Genomic DNA, 21217 nt, shown 5'->3' with positions numbered 1-21217 from the left:
ACGAGACGGAGGCTATTGGAATTCCTTTTTCTAGTCCCGTCGTACGTTTGTACGTATGTTGTATATCACTGCGGTCTAGACAATCGGACTTTGGTGTGATCATGTGTAGGCAAGACAGTTTCTCACGTTTACACGTCATTAGAAAAAAAACAAACAAACATGTTTTGGCTGGGCATGCACATACATACACACACACACACACACACACACACACACACATTTTTTTTAAATTTATTATATATATATATATATATATATATATATATATATATATATATATATATATATATATACATATATATACACATATATATACACACACACACACACTAAAGTTCAAAACATTTATACATGACACCTTACCAGTCATTTTCCAGCCTTTTCTGCCTTACCAGTAGCACTTCCAGCCCTTGGGTGACAACACTCACTTGCTCCACTGTATTTATGGAGAAGCGGAGCAGCCACACTAAAACCAGACTATAGAACACATCCCCTCTTCTCCAGGGGAGGTGCTCTGTAGCCCAAAGAGAGACCTGGGAGCAATGCTAACTGATAAGTCAGCATAGCCAGAGAGCACAGGAAGTTGTCAACTCACAGAATTTCTGTGAGGATCAACAGGTCATTTTTGCACTTATTGAACCGATATAATGCTTTCATTTACACAGTTTACAGACCAAAAGAGACCTAATAAAAATACACTTTTAGGGAATTTACTGGTTCTATTTAGTTCCTCCACATAAATGTAAACCTGGGCTTTGCTCATGCACAAGTTGCTTGGCTCATAGCATATACAGGACTATGGATTCCACCTTCAGTGACATGTTCCTCTATACCTGGAACTACTGGGTATTCCCTCCAGTTCCTGCTGCTATACAGAGTGACAAAAGAGCAAAGTAAAGGTAAGTATACGATGGAGCTTGGGGGGGGGGGCTAATAAAGCAATCTTGTTGCGCTGTCCTGAATGGCAAACTTTTTTTCAAGCTTTCGATAGGTTGGAGAGGGATTATTACCTCGGTCAGGTTTTTTTATTGCCATCTATGAGCCCATTCAAGAGATTCACCGTCTCTATCTGTCCTAGTAAGTTATCACCAAAAGCAAAAGAAAATCTCAAATTTTGAGTCGTCACCAAAACTGGAGCTGAGGGTTATCCTCCAATAGGGACACTAGTTTTGGTGACAGTCAGGGATTCCCTTGCTTTGGAGGGAGTTCCTCTCACTTCCTGTTGTGGCTATTGGACAGGAAGTGAAGGAAAATCTCCCCAATTAGACAGAAATGGCAAAAAAACTAACAAAAAAAAACCTGACCGGGAATAAACCCCGCCCTAAAAATAAATTTAAAAAAATGTGCCTTCAGTTCTACTTTAAGACCTTGTACAGACTACAATAGCACAGAAGCACACTGTCCACCATTGTCACTTATCTGCACGCTTGATTAGGTAGCCCCTCGCCTGGCTCAGTGGCCCAGTAATGTGCGCCATGAATCAGATACTTCAACTAACATTTAAAGCGACTGTAAATCCACGCTTTTTTTTTTTTCAACTAAAAGTAACAAAACATGCTTATACTTATCTACTCCTCAAAATTTGGAGACCCCTGAGCTGGAGAGATAATTTCCCTTTAGATCAACTGACATGTCTATATGATATCTTGGATGTCGCTTTCAGGTAACACATCAATAATTGGCTCAAAATCAAATTTTTTTTTTTAAAGCAGACATAGAAATCAAATAAGACATTTTAGGGGGTTTAGTGAAGCACAGGACATTTTCTGTATACAGGTAATAAAGTGACAGCTCTATCCAGAAGGAAAACCGCTGACCGCTCCGGAGGCCATACGCAGATCAGACACTTACGCTGTGAGATGCTTTAGCCGGGACTCGATGTTGCGATGTCTCATACACATCCTAGTAAGAGCTGAGCCAATCTCTTTTGTTGCTCCTGCAATATAGGACAAAGAAAGAAAAAAAAAAAAAAGACACTGTTACTGTATCCCATATTCTATTCATAACAGCATAACAAAGGATTCACACAATTCTAGGTGTCATTTATTAATATAATAAGTATAAGGTGTCTTCTAATGAAATATAATTCCCTTTTAGATGCTTGCCTTGGGTTCAGCATTAAAGCACAACTGAAATCCATACATATAAACTGTTTTTATCTGTTAAAGTGTTACTAAATCAGAGGTGGATAGGGCGGACGACACCAGGCACCTACGGATGTCCTCGTTTGCCCCTCAAGCGTACATATTCGCCAGCACACCATGGATCGGCCATTTTCCTCCAAAAAGTTTTAATGGAAGAGATCACATCACAAAAGAAGGTGCAACGTTTCGGAGCCACTCAGGACCCCTTTGTCAGGCATGTGCCTAACAAAGGGGTCCTGCGTGTCTCTCAAACGTTGCACCTTCCTTTGTGATGTGATCTTTTCCATTAAAACTATTGGGACGAAAATTGCCGATCCATGGTGTGCTGGCGAATATGTACGCTTGTCTGATGTTTCCAGGACCCAACTGGTAATCGCTGCAGCACCCACCATTTTATGAGCCATAAATACCAGGAACATGTGCGATAGGAATATCAGACTTGTTTGCCCCTCGCCTGCCCCTCTCAGTTAGCACTAGGACCAAGCTAGTTGAATGAGGGAGAGAAACTGAGGGAGAAGAATAAATCACCTCTAATGTTGGATGTCCTATGTATGTAGGTGTTGCTGCAATACGTAGAAATAGATTATTTTTTTATTATTTTTTCTACACTTTAGAACGGAGTGCTGCGACTGAGAAAAGGTTGAGAGACACTGCCGCATTAGCTGAAGAAATCAAAAAATAAGGCTTGGCCTGCTCATATCTCCTCAAAAGCCTAATTAATGGTCCTTGGTTGAAAAAATGGCCAGGTAAGTGTTGGACTTCCCCTCTCTCCTCCTGAGTGAGCCTCTTTATTGGTCCTTGGATGAAGAAGTGACCACATTTGTTGGACTTCTGCTGTCTTTCTGAGCCCCCTTTTTTGGTCCTTGGCTAAAGAAGTGGTTAGGTAAGTGTTAGACTTCCCCTCTCTCCTCCTAAGCTTTGCTATTGGTCCTTGACTGAAGACGTGGCCACGTTCGTGTTGGACTTCTGCTCTCTTCCTGAGCCTCACTATTGGTTCTTGGCTGAAAAAGTGGGCGGGTAGGTGTTGGACTTCCCCTCTCTCCTCCTAAGCTTTGCTATAGGTCCTTGACTAAAGACGTGGCCACGTTTGTGTTGGACTTCTGCTCTCTTCCTGAGCCTCACTATTGGTTCTTGGCTGAAAAAGTGGCCGGGTAGGTGTTGGACTTCCCCTCTCTCCTCCTAAGCTTTGCTATTGGTCCTTGGCTGAAGACGTGGCCACGTTCGTGTTGGACTTCTGCTCTCTTCCTGAGCCTCACTATTGGTTCTTGGCTGAAAAAGTAGCTGGGTAGGTGTTGGACTTCCCCTCTCTCCTCCTAAGCTTTGGTATTGGTCCTTGGCTAAAGAAGTAGCCAGGTTAGTTTTTGCTCTACTGCTCTCTTCCTGAGCCTCACTAATGGGCCTTGGCTGAAGAAGCAGACAAGCCAGTCTTCACGTTAAAATTAAAAATATCCATAAAATTTCAGCTGCTGAAATCTCTGGATAAAACAGATCATTTTAAAACAACAAATGCTTATATATTTTTATTTATCACATGACCGGTTCCCTTTAAACCCTCTCACACTGGCTCTCGGGCCTGCCTGGTAAAAATGACAATCCCGCAGCAACCGTTCCCATAGTCAGACACACGAACAGATACAAAAGCTTTTTTGTCCCTGTTAGCTTTCATCTGAAATGGTCAAAAATAAAAAGCAAGGCATGAACAGCAAACAAACAAAACAACAAATGGCTTGGCAGAGCGCATCACAGTCAAAGCGGCCGGGCACTGTCCCAAGCAGCATCTGTTATTGTAATTTACCTGGGTGCGTTGCACAACCAAATGAGAGTATAGCGAGTAATCCAAAATAAAGAGCACTTAATCCACAAATCAATTTCATGTGCTGTCTCTATAAATCGCATGGGAGACAGAGGTCGCAGCATCACAATGTGCTCGTTTGTCTTCTGGAAAAGTCCTAGCATGCATGCAAACATGAGGCCGGTAGACCAGGAAATCTGCATGTGAGGTGGCAGATGTGTCAGTTGGGAGTTTAGAACTTATAACGCAGACAAATGTGAGGCCAAACCCAACCGTAGTAAAGATGTATACCAGGGCTGGTGGCTCTGTGCAATCCATGATTTTGGAAAGGGGGATAAGGTACTGTGCTCACACCACAAGAACTCAAGAACGCATGGCTATATTGGTCTCTGCAATATCATATAGGTACCAAAATCCCTTAGTCAGATAAAGGCAGAATGATATGAATGGGACCAATCACTACTGTACGACAACTGGTATGAATCAATATCAAATTTATTTAACCAGTTGCAGATCATGGGCATGCTACACACGTCCAAAAAAAAATCTTCATTGTACACAGGATGTGGGACGTGTGTAGCACATCCACTCTCTCTCTGCAGGGGTGCAAGCGTTGATGTGCATGGGACACTATCCAATTGCATGATAACGCACATGTAGGTGTCAATGGGCTCATATCGTTTTTCTGCCTTTTACACTAAAACTGCAGTACACAGATGTGAACCAGCCAGAGAGGAAAGAACAGGATTTCTACTTCATCATGCAGATGAATGCATGCGTTTCAATGCAAGGAAATGGAAACGTGTGAATGGGCTCAAGATGCACAAAGAGAAAAGGAAGCGCCACCTAAGTGTAGAGATTAAAGAGGTCATTTATTTCACAAGGATAAAAAGAACACTTACAGGATGCAAGTTGGTATCAAGCTCAGCAAAGCAGAGGGGAGAGCCTACACTGGTCCGTCCTTCAGGTGTTGCACTGTCCACGGGGATGTAGAGATCAGGTGCAGGTCCTCTGGGCATCCTGTGGCCACCAGGAAGCAAACCAGCGTGAAACGCGGGCGGAAATGGCGTCACCGAATGGACGAGAATGGCAGGGGAGGCAAGCAGGCTACACGCTCAGAGCTCTAGCTCCGTCTACAGGCCATTTCCAACTTTCCACGCTGGTTTGCTTCCTGGTGGCCAGAGGACGCCCAGAGGACCTGCACCGGATCTCTACGTCCCATGGACGACACGACACCCGAAGGATGGACCGGGGTAGCCCCCCCTCCCCTCTCCTTTGATGAGCTCGATACCAACTTACATCTTGTAAGTTTTTTTTTTATCCTTGTGAAATAAATGGCCTTTTAATCTCTACACTTAGGTGGCGCCTCCTTTTCGCTCCCTTCTTGTCTTTATACAGAGCTGGCTGTATGCTGAGGACAGCTGCCGCCTCTGATTTTATGAACTTTACTAAAAACTGATTGATTTACTATCCTTGCCATTTATTATGGGACTGTAATTATAATGCATATTCAGCAATTGACCTTGGGCCCGGAAAGCGCTCTCTTTCTCAAGAAACACACACAAAAAAAAGAGTTTTCAGCACCATTTCTGAGTCTGTCCTCCTGAACATTACCAGCAGGTTCAGGAATATTACCTGCAACTTATATATAGTTACTGAGACAAAAATAAAAAGTGACAACCACCAACTCCGCCAACCACCACTGAATCATGAGATGAAGGAAATTCCAGTCTCCTGTATTCAGCCCCCAGCATGACGACAGATTGTGTTTTAATATGAATTCACATAGTTTCCATGAAAAGGTTTTCTGACCCATCACCCTGATACTCTGCCACCGCCTCTGCGGTTTTGATTAGTAATCAATCAAAAATACTCTAAAACACCAAAGCAACTGCTTTCCTTAACCACTTGAGTACCAGCTGGTAATAACCCTTCAATGCCAGGCCATTTTCCAGTGTTGTAATAGTCTGACAATTTTTTATTTTATTTTTTTGAGACAGGTGGGGCTTTTTGGTGGTATTAAACAACCACTAGGATTTTATTTTTTCACTATGTAAAGGAAAAAGCAATAAAAAAAAAAAAAAAAAAAAAAAAAAAGGTCTCCAAACCAGACCTTTTTTTTTGACACACACACACACACACACACACACACACACACACACACACCCTAATTTTTGGCTATAAAATTACATAAACCCCCAGAACATTATATATTTTCTGAAAGCAAAGGCCCTGTAGAATAAAAAGGTGATAGCGGCAACAGTTTTTTCCATGTGATATTTGCACAACTGTTTATCAAACACAAATTTTCCAGAAAAAAATAAATAAAATTTTAGCGCAAAACCACACAATAGAATACCCATTTTTGGTTAAAATATAAAAGATGAGTTTTCATCAAGTAAATAGATACACAACATTCCATGTCTTAAAATTGTGTGCGCCCACGTTATCGTCAAAAACTATGGTGCCCAAAAAACACCATAGGTGATGCTTTAAAAGCCGTTACAGCTCACCAATTTAGAGTTACCTAGGAGCTCGTGTGCTAGGATTATTGTTCTCACTCTGATGTTCGCGCCGCTATGTCACATGTGAGGCACGGCCGCGGTTTATATACATGTGCGCACCCTGGGTTTGCTTTTACCCAGGTGTGCGGGGCAACGGGGGTTGCGCGATTGCTATCACAAGGGGTTAATAAACTCCTATGTGATAGCATTTAGCAGGTGACAAGTACTTTTTATGGAGACATTAGGGTTCTAATAGATCCCAATGGATCCCCTGTCCTTCACACGACCTTACAGCACAGATGGGCTTGGTTAGATGTGTCTCCTGGCTGGACTGGCCAGGAAATGGTGCATATGATACGGGAAATGACATCACTTCAGGTTTCATCGTTTGCATGCGAGATCGAGGCATGGATTTGCAGTCTCTCTCTCCCAGCCAGAGGATGTGTTCCTAGGCACTGGTGAGCACCGCACTGCCCGGTAACCCTCGGGAGAAGGCGGGCGCTTGCAGGAGGATTGGCACCGTGAAAGTGATTTGCAGCTAAGGTGCTGCCTGTATCACTTTCACTTTGAAGTCGGTCGCCGGCTGTACAAAACTCACACCGGCTGATGGCTGCTACCGCAACCATCTGTTTGTGTTTAATGGTTCACGATTTGGACGTACATAGTACGCCCAAAGAGCTGAACTGGTTATTTTTTTCAATAATACAACAAATAAAAATAGATGAACTCCTGGAAAATGACCCCTTTATTGAAAGTACACCATTTTTTGGAAACGAGGAAACATGCTGGTATTGAGGTGGTTAAAATATGGAGCTTGGTAAAGGTGCGCAGAATACATGTAGGTAAGGAAATGTGCAGGTCATATAAATGGAAAGAAGAGGAGGTGACGGGGTTAATGTAAAGGTCACATACAGTTATAGGATGGAGATGAAGGGGTTAATGTGAGGATGGAGAGGAGATGTAAAAGGGAAAAGAAGAAAAGGATAGGCGGTGGTGAGTGTGTGTAATTTAATTATTATTCAATAATAAAATTGATAACCTCTGCTGTTGTCTATATTTCATAACCTGCTTGTGGGTTCTAATAATTATTTTTTATAACTTGCCTGGAGTTGGACTTTAAAGTTTTTTTTTTTTTTTTTAAAAACCATCATTACATGCTGTTCATACTCTTCATATTCTGCCAAAACCTGGCTGATGCTGCTGCTCGCCCTTCTGTCCATGTCCCCAATTTAACTAGGGATTTTGCAGAGCAGCGTTGGCAGCTCTGCACACGCTCAGTTTTCAGTAAGTTTCTTTGCAGAGCATTTCCTCTCCATCACATCTGAGCAGCCCATGTGACTACGGAGTCCCACATGTGGGCGCATACACAGGGGTAAATGACAGCACACTCCCTCCCTCCGCCTCCTCCATGCCCACTAACCAGCAGGGGGTGGGATATTACATGTAGATTAATGGTGGCTTTACCTCCCTCTTATGCCAAGACACAAGCTGGAGGGGCGTGACACGGCCTGTGACTGGCAAAAATACACCCACACCACCATGTTATTGACAATAAAATAAAGATTTTAAATATATTTTTTATACCAGTTTGATATTTATTTTTACTCCGTATTCCAAATGCTTTTTTTTTTTTTTTGACCATGTGACCAGCAGCAGAGGATTAGAAGCTCCTCCTGCTTTTGTTTCCCTGCAGACAGGCTGGCAAAGAGCTGGGTCATGTGACAGCTGCTGTATATTGATCAGGAAAAAGGATTTTTTTTTTAAATTAAAATCAATTACAGTGATCCATATACATAAATAGAAGGGAGAATGTAAATTAAGTAGTGTGCGTTTAGGATCACTTTAACTATTACCAGAAGTAATAAATAATTCAGAGCAAATGGGCACCTACTGATATGTACACAAAGCTTCCAGTATAGGAAGAAACAGGACGGGTATGCCTGACCGCTCCGTGTAATGACTCCAGACTACTGCTGGAGAGAACAGCCAAGTGCTCAGACTTTCAAGGGCAATGCTGTTCGTTCAATGTCAATGTTGTACTATTGTTGTGTACAATGTTGTGCATTATATCCCATCAGGATAGGATCTCCTAATTAATGGTTCATGGAATGAAGCGCAGTAATAACTGTTTACATGCAATTCCCTGTACCATAAAACATTCATTAATAATTCCTGCACTGTTTCATGTACAATGCCCTCCAGCCATTCCTCCATAGATTAGTCGTGGCTCAAAGTCTTGAAGACTTCGCTCCAAATCAATGCTCATACCAGGACATTGCATCACGTATGACTCAACAATCCTCAATGGCATTTTAATTGATCCTTCCTTCTCTTAGTAATCTTCCAGTGGTGGCCAACCTGTCCTGGCCTGTAGATTTCATGACTAGGCTTTTAAAATGGCACGGAGGGGTCAAGGATCTAGGTCTGCAAACTAAGTACACAAGATCATGGCAGAGGGAAAACAACAGCCCACGTTTCTCTCACCACTTCAGTAAACGTTGGTGTTTTATGTCGTCATAAAGCAACACATCAAAGTTAGATTTCTTTAAAAAAAAAAAAAGGAAAAGAAAAAGCTCTCTATTCTTAAAGTGGAGTTTCACCCAAAAGTAGAACTCCACTTATCTGCTGCATTTTTATGGTGTTATTTTATACGCATACCAGAGGCGGCTGGCGTTTTTTTTTTTTCTGGGGTGGGGGTCCTTTTCAGGGTGGCAAACAGCCACCCACCCTCCGCCCCCAAGGTCGGTTGGCAACACTCTAAACACCCCCCCCCCCCCCAAGAGGACAGTCGGGACATCAAAGCCTCACTTACCTCATCTAGGAAGCGGGCAGGGCGGGCAGCGTGTCCGGCAGCTTTCTTCCTCCTCCTGTGGTGTGTGGATCATGCTTCCACCGCGACTCAACCTTCTTCTCCTAGGCGTCCACAAGGAATGCCTGACCTTTCAGCCAATTCGGAAACTGTTTTTTTTTATTTTTCTATATATTTTTTTCCCCTTTTTTATTTTACTTTTCCTTTTTTTAATTTAATTTAATTTTTATTTTTTTACTTCTTTATTTTTTATTTACTTATTGTTTTTAAGGTTGAACTGGATGGACTTGTGTCTTTTTTTTCAACCTGACTATGTATCAGACCCGCACTTCCCAACTGGCGGAGAGACGATTCAGTGTTAGAAAAGGAAATTAATCTTTGCTTTTCTAACACACCTGGGTGGGCTCTGGGCACAATGCTCTCTGCACCATCCCATTTTGAAGCCCATTAGAGCCCATGGCTTGTATAGGGGGCGGCGTGGACAGAGAGGGCGCCCCTGATGCACACCAATCCATTTGTATGATCTGAACAAACCACGGAGAGGTTGATTTACTGAAGGAAAATAGACTTTGAACTTTGCAAGTGCAATTGCTGCACAGCTTAGTAAATAAGGGGAATCGCTACAGACTTCCATCATCCAATCATGTGCAAGTAGAGCTGCACAATTAATCGTCAAGAATCGCGATCTTGACTAAGGCCCCTTTCACACTACCGTTCCGTTCAGGCCCGCCTGTCAGTTTTTCAGGCGGACCTGAACAGATGCTCTATGGAGCGTCGGATGTCAGCGGTGACAAGTCCGCTGACATCCGACCCGCTCCGATCCGAAAAAGTGTGACGGAGGAAAAAGCTATTTTTTTTTCTGATCCGATGACGGATGGAAAAATAGCTTTTTCCTCCGTCACATTTTTTCGGATCGGAGCGGGTCGGATGTCAGCGGACTTGTCACCGCTGACATCCGACGCTCCATAGAGCATGCGTTCAGGTCCGCCCATAGGGGAGAGCGGCGCTGTGACAGGTCCGTCCCTGCGCAGTGTGCAGAGACGGACCTGACATCTTCCTGCCCACTGGAGATCGCTCCGGCGATTCCCGCTGAGCTAGCGGATATCCACGGGGCGGATCAGCACCCTAAAGTGTTTCACAAATCTTTCTATGCAAAGAATTCTCTCTGCTCTTCTGAAGCCACAGCCCTCAAAAGAAAGGAAGAGAAAAACTGGACAGTCTGCCAAGAAGCAAAACATTCTTTAGCAGTTGAACTTAAGTATAAACATTGTAACAATTTGTCAATGGAATAGACTTTTGTAAGTGAAAAAAGTTTAACCACTTAAAACACTAAACCTTTTTCTGACATTTGTTGGTTTCAAGTTAAAATAATAATTTTTTTTGCTAGAAAATTACTTGGAGTCCTCAAACATTTTTTTAGTAGACACCCTAGAGAATAAAATCCTGGTTGCTGCAATATTTTATGTCACACTGTATTTGCGCAGCGGTCTTTCAAATGCAATTTTTTTTTTTTTTATTACTTTAATGATTTAAATATAAAAAACAAAACTAACCAGTAAAGTTAGCCCATTATTTTTTGTATAATGTGAAAGATTTTACGTTGCGAGAATCGTGATCTTTTTATTCTAAGCAAAAAAAAAAATCGTGATTCTCATTTTAGCCAGAATCGTGCAGTTCTATGTGCAAGCAAAAATGCTTTTTTTTCCCCCTTGCATGTGATTGGGTATTCTTTGCAAGGTGAACCTTGCCTCATTTACTGAGCTCTGGAGTGACAACACGTGCAGAATGCAGTCTATATGCCTTTAGTACAATTGTTTTCTATGGCTCCTTATGTTGAGCCTACACTGATCAGCTGAATGCGCCCGGTGTGAACGAGCCCTGAATGAGCCCCCTAAGCCAAGATAGCCGCTCAGCAATCCTCCCTCCCAATAAGTAACTGCCTGCCAAGGATTCTCTCCTGCAAACCGACAGCGAGTGTGTGAATAGTGTGTGAATGGTGTGTGAATGGTGTGTGTGTGTTGGCTGGACATGCGATTTGGGAGGATGTGACACGCCTCTCTGTACAAATACTTCACCAGCTTGCTAATAATGACATGAGAGTGGCAGAAAGGTGCCTAGGTGCAAAAATGGACACGTTCTTCCCAGATATAACAAGCTTTCAGTAGCCAAGCATTTAGAACATCTTGTGACCAAGTTGAATTAACAAAAAAAATAAAAAATCAACTGGATTAGATTAACGGGAGTTCTCTTTATTTCTAAGGAAAACTCAAGCTGTTTAATGAGTAGTTATTTAGAGGACCAGGAGAAAAAAAAAAAAGAAAAGAAGAGGCTCCTCTCCATTGACAAACATGTCTGTAAAATTCCCGTATCTGTACAAAAAACTTTGGCATTAGTCAGTTATGGACCCCCCATCTGCATGGGGTTTGTATGTTCTCCTTGGATTTGCATAGCCGCAACAAGCATTCCTGCTACGCGATTCTGACATTGCGATTCTGTGTGTCGCATTCACTTGAATGGGCTGCCCTATGTGCATTTGTTGCCTGTGTACAGCGTGCAGGGGGATAGGGGTGCGCTGTGTACAGCGTGCAGGGGGATAGGGGTGCGCTGTGTACAGCGTGCAGGGGGATAGGGGTGCGCTGTGCACAAGCGTGCAGGGGGATAGGGGTGCGCTGTGCACAAGCGTGCAGGGGGATAGGGGTGCACAAGCGTGCAGGGGGATAGGGGTGCGCTGTGCACAAGCGTGCAGGAGTGTACAGAGTGTAGGGTTTAGGGGTGTGCTGTGCACAGAGAGCAGGGTCAGGGGTGCGCTATGTGCCGTGTACAACTCCAACTTCCCCCAAGCTTCCTCGCATCTCTCCTACCTGGCCTGGCTCTTGTACCTCCCTGTGTAGCCCTCAGACTCTGGAGATCTTTCCCTGCTGTGCCTCACTGCGAGTGCCTGCCGGGATCTGGTTGTTCCAGAAGTCGCTGAGAACAAGGCTTCTGTGTTTACAAGTGAATGCAATCCAATCCAATGCAGTTTAAAAACCTATAAGTGTGACTCCTAAGCACTGGTGTGAACGAGCCCTGCACACCCCTCATCTGTACCACCTCGAAAAAAAAAGGAAACAAAACAAAAGCAAACAATCCAAAAAACTACAGATCAAACCCATCATCAAGTTGTTGACCGACGGGGATGAAACGCAGTCGAATGTACCCGACACGTTTTATTATTTCATATAAAGAATTCAGCCAACCCAGTTTGTCCAGAAAATAAAAAAAAGATCGTTCCGAAACATGAAACTGGACAGATTCTGGAAAGAAGACCTCGCGCTGCGGAAATCTTTTTCAGCAGAATAATATTTCCCTTCATCTTCTAGTAGTGCTTTTCCATCGTGACCAACTAGGCAAATATTTTCTCACCATTACGGCTCCATCATTTTGCCTGTTTACTCTAACTAACTGCTCGGCAACATTGGCTCCTTTCTGCTCCGCGGCTCGGAATGGAATATTACGTCTCTCCTGTATGTTCTGGGAGCCACCAAGGCTGAAGAGCTCTACATATATCAATAAGCCCCGACAGCGCACATGGGTTGCCATAGCAGAAGAGAACAGATTACCATCAGAGATATACATAGGGGCCGTGCCATATACAAAACAAGGCCATGCTCACAGTTGAAATACAAATCTGGATTATGCCTGCTATTCATTGAGTCTTGCGATTTAGACACCTCTGCCAGACAGTGCAGCCAGCAAGGTCACTCTAAGGCTGACCATACACTAGCAGAATTATGTACAACCAATCTTATGAAGATTCTCACCAAAACTGACCCAATGCCATCATTGGGTCAACTCACGTTGAGTGAAAGTCCTTAAAAAATTTTGTCCAGATCTGCCGTGCGTATGTAACCCCAGTTGTATGAAAATCCAGGTTCCTTTCAATATGTATGATTCTTTTTTTTTTAATACGATTTTTTTTTCCAAACGAAAAACACATTCACAGTTTAAATTTCATTCGTTTGTGAAAACATTTTCACCCAGCTCCTTTGAATTTTTTTCGCCACCAAGGTCAAAAACAAATATTGATTTGACCCCACAGTAACCAATAGAAAACCAAACGTTTCAAAAACGACTTGCCTTCTCCTTCCTGCCCAGGCCAATTTTCAGCTTTCAGCGCCGTCACACTTTGAATGACAATTGTGCGGTAATGAAACACTGTACTTATTTTTATCATTTTTTTCACACAGAGCTTCTTTTGGTGGTATTAAATCACCATTGGGGTTTTTTATTTTTTGCTAAATGAAAAAAAAGGACAGAAATTTTGAGGGGAGGGAGAGAAAAAAGTCATAGTTTGTTTTTTTTGCAAACAGGTAGTTTTTCTCCCTCGCTGATGATGCGGCACTTACAAGGCTGCACTGATAGGTGGCACGGATGGGCTCTGATGGGCACTGGTGGATGGCACCGGGGGGCACTGCACTGACAATTAGAACACCAATGACGTCCTTGTGACAAAATGCGCAGGGCGGAGCTACAGCGTCACTTCCGGTTTTGAGGTCTGGAGTACATCGCGTCCCGGACTTCTTGGTTTCTCATGCTGATTGTTTTTAAAGCTAATGCAAGTGCGTTACCACTTATTTTAATAAACTGTGTTCAGCTGTATCACGCTATGGCGCTTGTTCTTGCTGACATACATCCGAGACTGCTTGGGCAGTGGATATAAGAAAAAAGGAAAAATGCCCGTAGTTCTGGTTCTGGACATACATTTACAGCCAGGTGGTGCGTCTTTCGGCTACAGCATGGGTGGAGAAAGCAGGCATGCAAAAGTGCTGCTTGCTATGGGGGGCACTGGGGGGGGGGGGGTCACTTTGGGGGTGGAGGAGCCCAGAGTGCCAATGGAGGACCAAGGAAAAGGACGATCTGGGCTGCTCTGTGCAAAGCCATTGCGCGGAGCTGGCAAGTATGACATTTGTTATTTTAAAGACATAAGGTTTAGAGTTACTTTAAGCCTTGTGGGCTGAACAAGAGAAATTGGCATGGCAGAAGGAATGCCCATTGAATTCAGTGTCTCCTTCCTCTGCAAAAAAAAAGCCATCTGAATAAAAGTTGACGGTTGTAAGCCTTTCCAGACAGTGTGCCACCCACCCCTATAACGGTCATTTTTGCTGGTTAGCTTGGCTTGTTAAACAAAGTGGAAAACTAACGATCTATTGGCACGATTAACAGGTAATTAAATTAGGCTATACAGGGGGGGGGGGGGGAAATCAGGAAAACCAAAAAAAGTCTATGTTAATATGGTGGCGACAGATTGCATCATATGTGTCAGTTTTGATTTTCATAGTCATTCAGTTGATGTAACCAGAGAACAAATTCCACTTTATCACATCTGAATAAGACCGCTCTCTAGGGGCACGCAGCCATCCAATGCCATACAGACTCAATAACATCTCCAGAAAGTTTAATGCCGTTTAACTGGTGGTTACGCTGCCGGGAAATCAGTTCAAGACATGCATTCCAGTTATTGCAAGGTTCACCCACTATCTGCATGGAGTTTGCATGTTCTCCATGTGCTTGCATGGATTTCCCCGGGGCACTCCAGTTTGATCCCACACTCCAGGAATCGGGTTAACTGGCCCCTATACCTGTACATGGGGCAGCACAGTGGCTAAGCTGTTAGCACTTCTGCCCATCAGCACGAGGGCTGTCTGTCTGTCTGAAGGCCAACAATGATACTACCTGCCTGGAATTTGCATGTTCTCCCTGTGCCCACGTGGGTCCCCCCCCCCCCACAATCCAAAGACACGCTGGTAGGTTAACTGCTTCCCAACCAACTGCCGCAGGTTGCCTCCCCTGCGCGAGCTGTCATAGCTATACGTCATCCCATGGGGTCGGGATAGCAGGCGCCCCCCCGCTGCACAGCAGGGTGCCGATGCTCGTGGCAGACGGTCGCGATGACCGCCGGCCACAAGTGATCGCGACCAGGAGACACAGAACAGGGACGAGCGTGTGTGAACACACACTTTCCTGTTCTGAAAGAACGTGCGTTCCTATAAGCTAGGAACCAGTCAGAATCACCTCCCAGGTAACACACTTAACCCCTTGATCGGCCCCCTGGTGTTAACCTCTTCACTGCCGCCAGGGATGTTTTTACAGTAATCAGTACATTTTTATAGCATTGGTTGCTATATTGATGCCAATGGTCCCAAAAATGTGTAAAAATTGTCTAATGTGTCCGCCATAATGTCGCAGTCACGATAAAAAAAAAAAAAAAAAAAAAACACACGCAGATCACCGCCATTACTAGTAAAGAAAAAAAAAATAATAAAAATGCTATAAACCTATCCAGTATTTGTAGATGCAACAGCTTTTGCGAAAACCAATCAATATACCCTTATTGCGATTTTTTTATTTACCAAAACTATGTAGAATACATGTCAGCCTAAGGGCCGGTTCACACTGCGGGCGATGCGAGGCGACACGACTTGCCTCGCCGCAATCTGACAAGTCGCCCCCGTTCTGTACAATGGAACCGTTCTGAGAGGAGCGACTCGAGTCGCTCCGACTCAGAAAAAAGGTTCCTGTACCACTTCTGGGCGACCTCGGGGCGACTTGCATTGACTTCTATACAGAAGTCATTTGCAAATCACCACTGAGGTCGCGGCGAGGCAAGTCGGTGTCGCCTCGCATCGCCCGCAGTGTGAACCGGCCCTTAATTGAGAAAAAATGAGCTTTTATTAAAAAACAAATGGGGATATTTACTATAGCAAAAAGTACAAAATAATGCATTTTTTTTCAAAATTGACGCTCTGTGTTTAAAGTGCAAAAAATAAAAACCGTAGAGAGGTGATCAAATACCAAAAGAAAGCTCTATTTGTGGGAGAAAAGGGGACATCAATTTTGTTTGGGTACAACGTCGCACAACTGCGCAATTGTCAGTTAAAGTGACGCAGTGCTGAATCGCCAAAAAGCGCTCTGGTCAGGAAGGGGGTAAAATCTTGTGGGGCTGAAGTGGTTAATTGGATCCTGTCTGTCTAAACTGTCCCTAGTATGTGTATGAAAGACTGAATTGGGGACCTTAGATTGTAAGCGCCTTAAGGGCAGGAACTGATGTGAATGTACAATATATATACTCACTGGCCAATTTATTAGGTACACCTTGCTAGTAACGGGTTGGACCCTCTTTTGCCTTCATTCTTCATGGCATAGATACAACAAGGTGTTGGAAACATTCCTCAGATTTTGGTCCATAGCGACATGATGGCATTACACAGTCATTGCAGATTTGTCAGCAGCGCATCCATTACACGAGTCTCCTGTTCCACCACATCCCAAAGGTGATCTATTGGATGAGATCTGGTGAGTATGGAGGCCATTGGAGTGCAGAGACCTCATTGTCCAGTGATGGGATGATTGGAGCTTTGTGACCTCATTGTCCAGTGGTGAGATGATTGGAGCTTTGTGACCTCATTGTCCAGTGATGAGATGATTGGAGCTTTGTGACCTCATTGTCCAGTGGTGAGATGATTGGAGCTTTGTGACCTCATTGTCCAGTGGTGAGATGATTGGAGCTTTGTGACCTCATTGTCCAGTGGTGAGATGAATGGAGCTTTGTGACCTCATTGTCCAGTGGTGAGATGATTGGAGCTTTGTGACCTCATTGTCCAGTGGTGAGATGAATGGAGCTTTGTGACCTCATTGTCCAGTGGTGAGATGATTGGAGCTTTGTGACCTCATTGTCCAGTGGTGAGATGATTGGAGCTTTGTGACCTCATTGTCCAGTGGTGAGATGATTGGAGCTTTGTGACATGGAGCATTATCCTGCTGGAAGGAGCCATCAGAAGACGGGGACACTGTAGTCAAAGTGGTGGACACGGTCAGCAACAATACTCAGGTAGGACGTGGCATTTAAATGATGCTCAATTAGTACTAAGGGGCCCAAAGTGTGCCCCCACACCATGAAGCCCGAACCGGTGATACAAGGTAGGACAGATCCATGCTTTCATGTTTATGCCAAATTCTGACCCGACCATCTGAATGTTGCAGCTGAAATCCAGACTCTTCAGACCAGGCAACGTTTTTCCAATCTTCTCTTGACCAATTTTGGTGATCCTGTGCAAGTTGTAGCCTCAGTTTCCTGTTCTTGGCTGACAGAAGTGGCACCCGGTGTGGTCTTCTGCTGCTGTAGCTCATCTGCTTCAAGGTTCAATGTGTTGTGCATTCAGAGATGGTATTCTGCATACCTTGGATGTTACCAGTGGTTGGTTATTTGAGTTACTGTTGCCTTTCTATCATCTGGAACCAGTCTGCCCATTCTCCTCTGACATCAACAAGGCATTTTCCTCCACACAGCTGTTGCTCACTGAATATTTTCTTTTTTTGGACCATTCTCGGTAGACCCGAGAGATGGTTATGTGTGTGAAAATCCCAGTAGATCAGCAGTTTTGGAAATACTCAGACCAGCCCATCTGGCACCAACAACCATGCCACGTTCAAAGTCACTTAGATCCCCCCTTTCTTCCCCATTCTGATGCTCGGTTTGAACTTCAGCAAGTCGTCTTCACCACATCTACATACCAAAATGCATTAAGTTGCTGCCATGTGACTGACTGATTAGCAATTTGTTACGCCAAGCAATTGAGCAGGTATACCTAAAAAAGTGGCCGGCGAGAGTATATGTAAAGCGCTGCATAATTTGACGGTGCTATACAAGTACCGGTATTAATTAAAAAATAAATGTAACACGGGGATCTTAGATTGTAAACTCCTTGGGGGCAGGGACTGATGGAATGTACAATATATGTAAAGCACTGCGAAAATTCTTGGGGCTATATAAATACCTGTAATATTAAACAATAAAGCAACAGCAATTCTTTTTTCTGTGTATGCCAGCCAGCATGCTAAAATGCAGGAGGTGGGCACATACACAGTAAGGACACATGCAAAGAAAAGAGATAAAAGTTTATGAAATTTGTTGCGCCATCTAATAAGCAAACTAAACACTTTTCCAGCAGTGAGCGACTCCTGTTTATAGGACAAATACTTCTCCTTCTCTGGCCAGACCTCTACCACAATGAGGACACTGCCCGCTCAGAAGGCACGCGGAGAGCTGCGATGATCACATGGCTGTCACGTGAGAGGCTCCTCTCATAGTCAACCACACCACCCAATCTCTTATACAACTAACCAGTAGCACGCAAGCCCAGTCATCTACACATAGCTCAGCTCCTTCGATGTTCCTTCAGGCACCCCGAGTGGACCTCTGAGAATTCCACAACTGGTGCACACATTTACAGCATATATCAGTATTGTGAAAGTCAGCCATCACTAGGCAAAAGTCATCACAATTTGTAATCATCAGCTCCCTTTTGATCAACCAATCATATTTCAGTAAAGTATAACCAGAAGATTCGGGTCCCTGTAGCTAAAGGGTTCTAAAAGCCATGTTTAGGCATACCACAAAATTAGGGGATCTGGAATTAAAAATTGTACTCATACACCATCTGCCCAATAGTTTGAGGACACCTGACCCATCACACCTATATGAAGTAGTTGAACATCCAGTTCCAAATCCATCCCAAACTCGCTCATCCATGTCTTTATGGACCTTGCTTTGTGCACTTGTCAAAGTCATTTGGTGGATTGGGGATTATGGTGTGGGGTTGTTTTTTCAGGGGTTGGGTTTGGCCCCTTTGTTCAAGTGAAGGGAACACTTAAGGTGTCAGCATACCAAGACATTTTGGACAATTTCACACTCTTAACTTTGTGGGAACAGTTTGCAAATGGCCTCTTCCTGTTCCAACATGACTGCACACCAGTGCACAAACCAAGGTCCATAAACACATGGATGAGCACGTTTGGGGTCGAGGAACTTGACTGGCCTTCGCAGAGTCCTGACCTCAACCCGATAGAACATCTTTGGGATAAATTAAGAGTAGAGACTGCGAGCCAGGCCTTCTTTTAGTGCCTGACCTCACAAATGCACTTCTGGAAGAATGGTCAAACATTCCCATAGACACACTCCTAAACCTTGTGGACGGTCTTCCTAGAAGAATTGAAGCTGTTTTAGCTACAAAGGGTGGGCCAACTCAATACTGAACCCTACGGACTAAGACTGGGATGCCATCAAAGTTCATGTGTGTGTAAAGGCAAGTGTCCCAATACTTCTGACAACTTACTTTATATCTAAAAACTTTTTTTTTTTAAGGGGTTGGATAGCGCAGGGATTGGTTAAAAACCTCAGTATTTTTGCTGTGTCTGTCCCATTGGGGAAGGTTCTTACTTCCTATCCCAACAACAACCCAGAAGTGGGAGGAAACCTCTCCAAACTAAAGAGAAATTCCAGACCCTTGTGACTGTAACCGGTGTCCCCAATAAAAAGTTTCCTCTTAGCTACTCATTCCAGTGTCAACTATCAAATGTTGGATTGCTCGTCACTTTTTAATAAACATTTCCTGTTCGGATTTTATTACAAAAAATACGCACTTCATATATGTGCATCCTACAACGCATGCATTTTTCTGCAAGGGGTTGTAAAGGTTCGTTTTTTATTTTCTACATAGGTTCCTCTAAGCTAGTGCATTGTTGATTCACTTACCTTTTCCTTCGATTTCCCTTCTAAATGTTTTTTTTCTTTGTCTGAATATCTCACTTCCTGTTTCTCCTCAGTAAACTTCTCACCATCATCCGAGCTGGTGGTTAGTCAGCCAGAACAGCTTACTGAACAGCTTACTGAGGAGGAACAGGAAGTGAGAAATTCAGACAAAGAAAACAAAGAAAAAAAACATTTATAAGGGAAATCGAAGGAAAAGGTAAGTGAACCAACAATGCAATAGCTTATAGGAACCTATTTAGAAAATAAAAAACGAACCTTTACAACCCCTTTAAGTAAAGGTAGCCCATTCATTTAAATGGGCTGTCAATGCATGAGAAACTAGACTTGCAGAAGTTCTGACAAAGCCACGCACCAAACTTAGGCCTACCGCCAAGTAACATCCATTTCCAAATGGTCACCTCATCTCGTGGAAAGGTCCCCCCCACCAAAACTGACAGGTCCTGCTCCAAAACTTCACAGCACCATCAGCCAAACTCATCTACCCTCAGTTAAGCTTTCCACAGATTTCTCCATCAAAATAAATTGAGGTGTGGCCAGAAGACACTGATCAGCGGCTGCAGCCACCGCGCCTGCTGCTCGAGGAAATTTTCCCAGCTTGTCCCTTCGACAGAAGTCGATGAAACGATAAACTTCTGTTAAGTGGTGACCACTACACACCGATCGAAATTTGACCGGTCTCTGCAGAACCAATAACATTTCTATCAGTATATGTGGCCAGCTTAAGCTTCAACGCTAGATTTGCACGTGACATGACCATACTGTCAACAAGCCTATTTCAATTACAGGGTCTCCTCCCGATTCACCTTTTTAATGCTCAGAAGGTCTGCGAATGATAACCAGATGACTAGGCCCCTCGTGCTATAAATTGCCACGTGTTGTGAAATGTAGAAGACCTATTCAAAATACATGGAAAACAGAATGCGGTGTGACGGCCGTACCGCATTTCATATGCTGCATTCTTTGGAAAGAAAAAAAAAAAAGGACACATTCTTCAGGTTTCATAAGACAAGAGCAATACTCCAGGAAAGAACAAAAAACACATTTCTATCCAGACTATTTTTAAAGTCTACAGCTCAGACATCTCGGCAAAATAGTGGAGGGATTATAGAGGAGGGCAGGGTCCGCTCTCACCACCAAATGACTAATTTTAGGTCCTAAACCCACACGCCACTTATGCATGACTTGAAGGGTTATCATTGCTCCCTACGGAGAAGCTGCAATTATAGTCTGTTTGGCTACACATTTGACACGGGTCACCGAATTCCTGAGCACCAATCAAAACACTGCTTTCTCAGTGACCTCTTCTATGCCACTGTACAACTGCGATCATTCAATGAAGTAGAGGTTATTCCACAGTAACCCCCTGAAGGCTCGTCTCCT

The 21217-nt window shown here is 43.7% G+C and overlaps 1 protein-coding gene across 2 annotated transcripts in view; it reads right to left on the bottom strand.

Annotated features, from left to right (window-relative positions):
• The window catches only part of LOC143935253 (protein MTSS 1-like), a 185492-nt gene that overhangs the window by 70511 nt on the left and 93764 nt on the right, over window positions 1–21217 (bottom strand). For both annotated transcript variants that reach the window (XM_077458963.1, XM_077458964.1), the window contains exon 4: window positions 1852–1936. In XM_077458963.1, coding sequence (XP_077315089.1) covers window positions 1852–1936 — 85 coding nt within the window. The remainder of the gene's footprint in view (window positions 1–1851; window positions 1937–21217) is intronic.

Source organism: Lithobates pipiens, unplaced genomic scaffold (assembly GCF_037356315.1).
Source record: "Lithobates pipiens isolate NorthernLeopardFrog02 unplaced genomic scaffold, aLitPip1_a1.2 Scaffold_28, whole genome shotgun sequence".
In the NCBI taxonomy this organism is placed as follows: Eukaryota; Metazoa; Chordata; class Amphibia; order Anura; family Ranidae; genus Lithobates; species Lithobates pipiens.
This window is presented reverse-complemented; position numbering and strand designations above follow the sequence as displayed.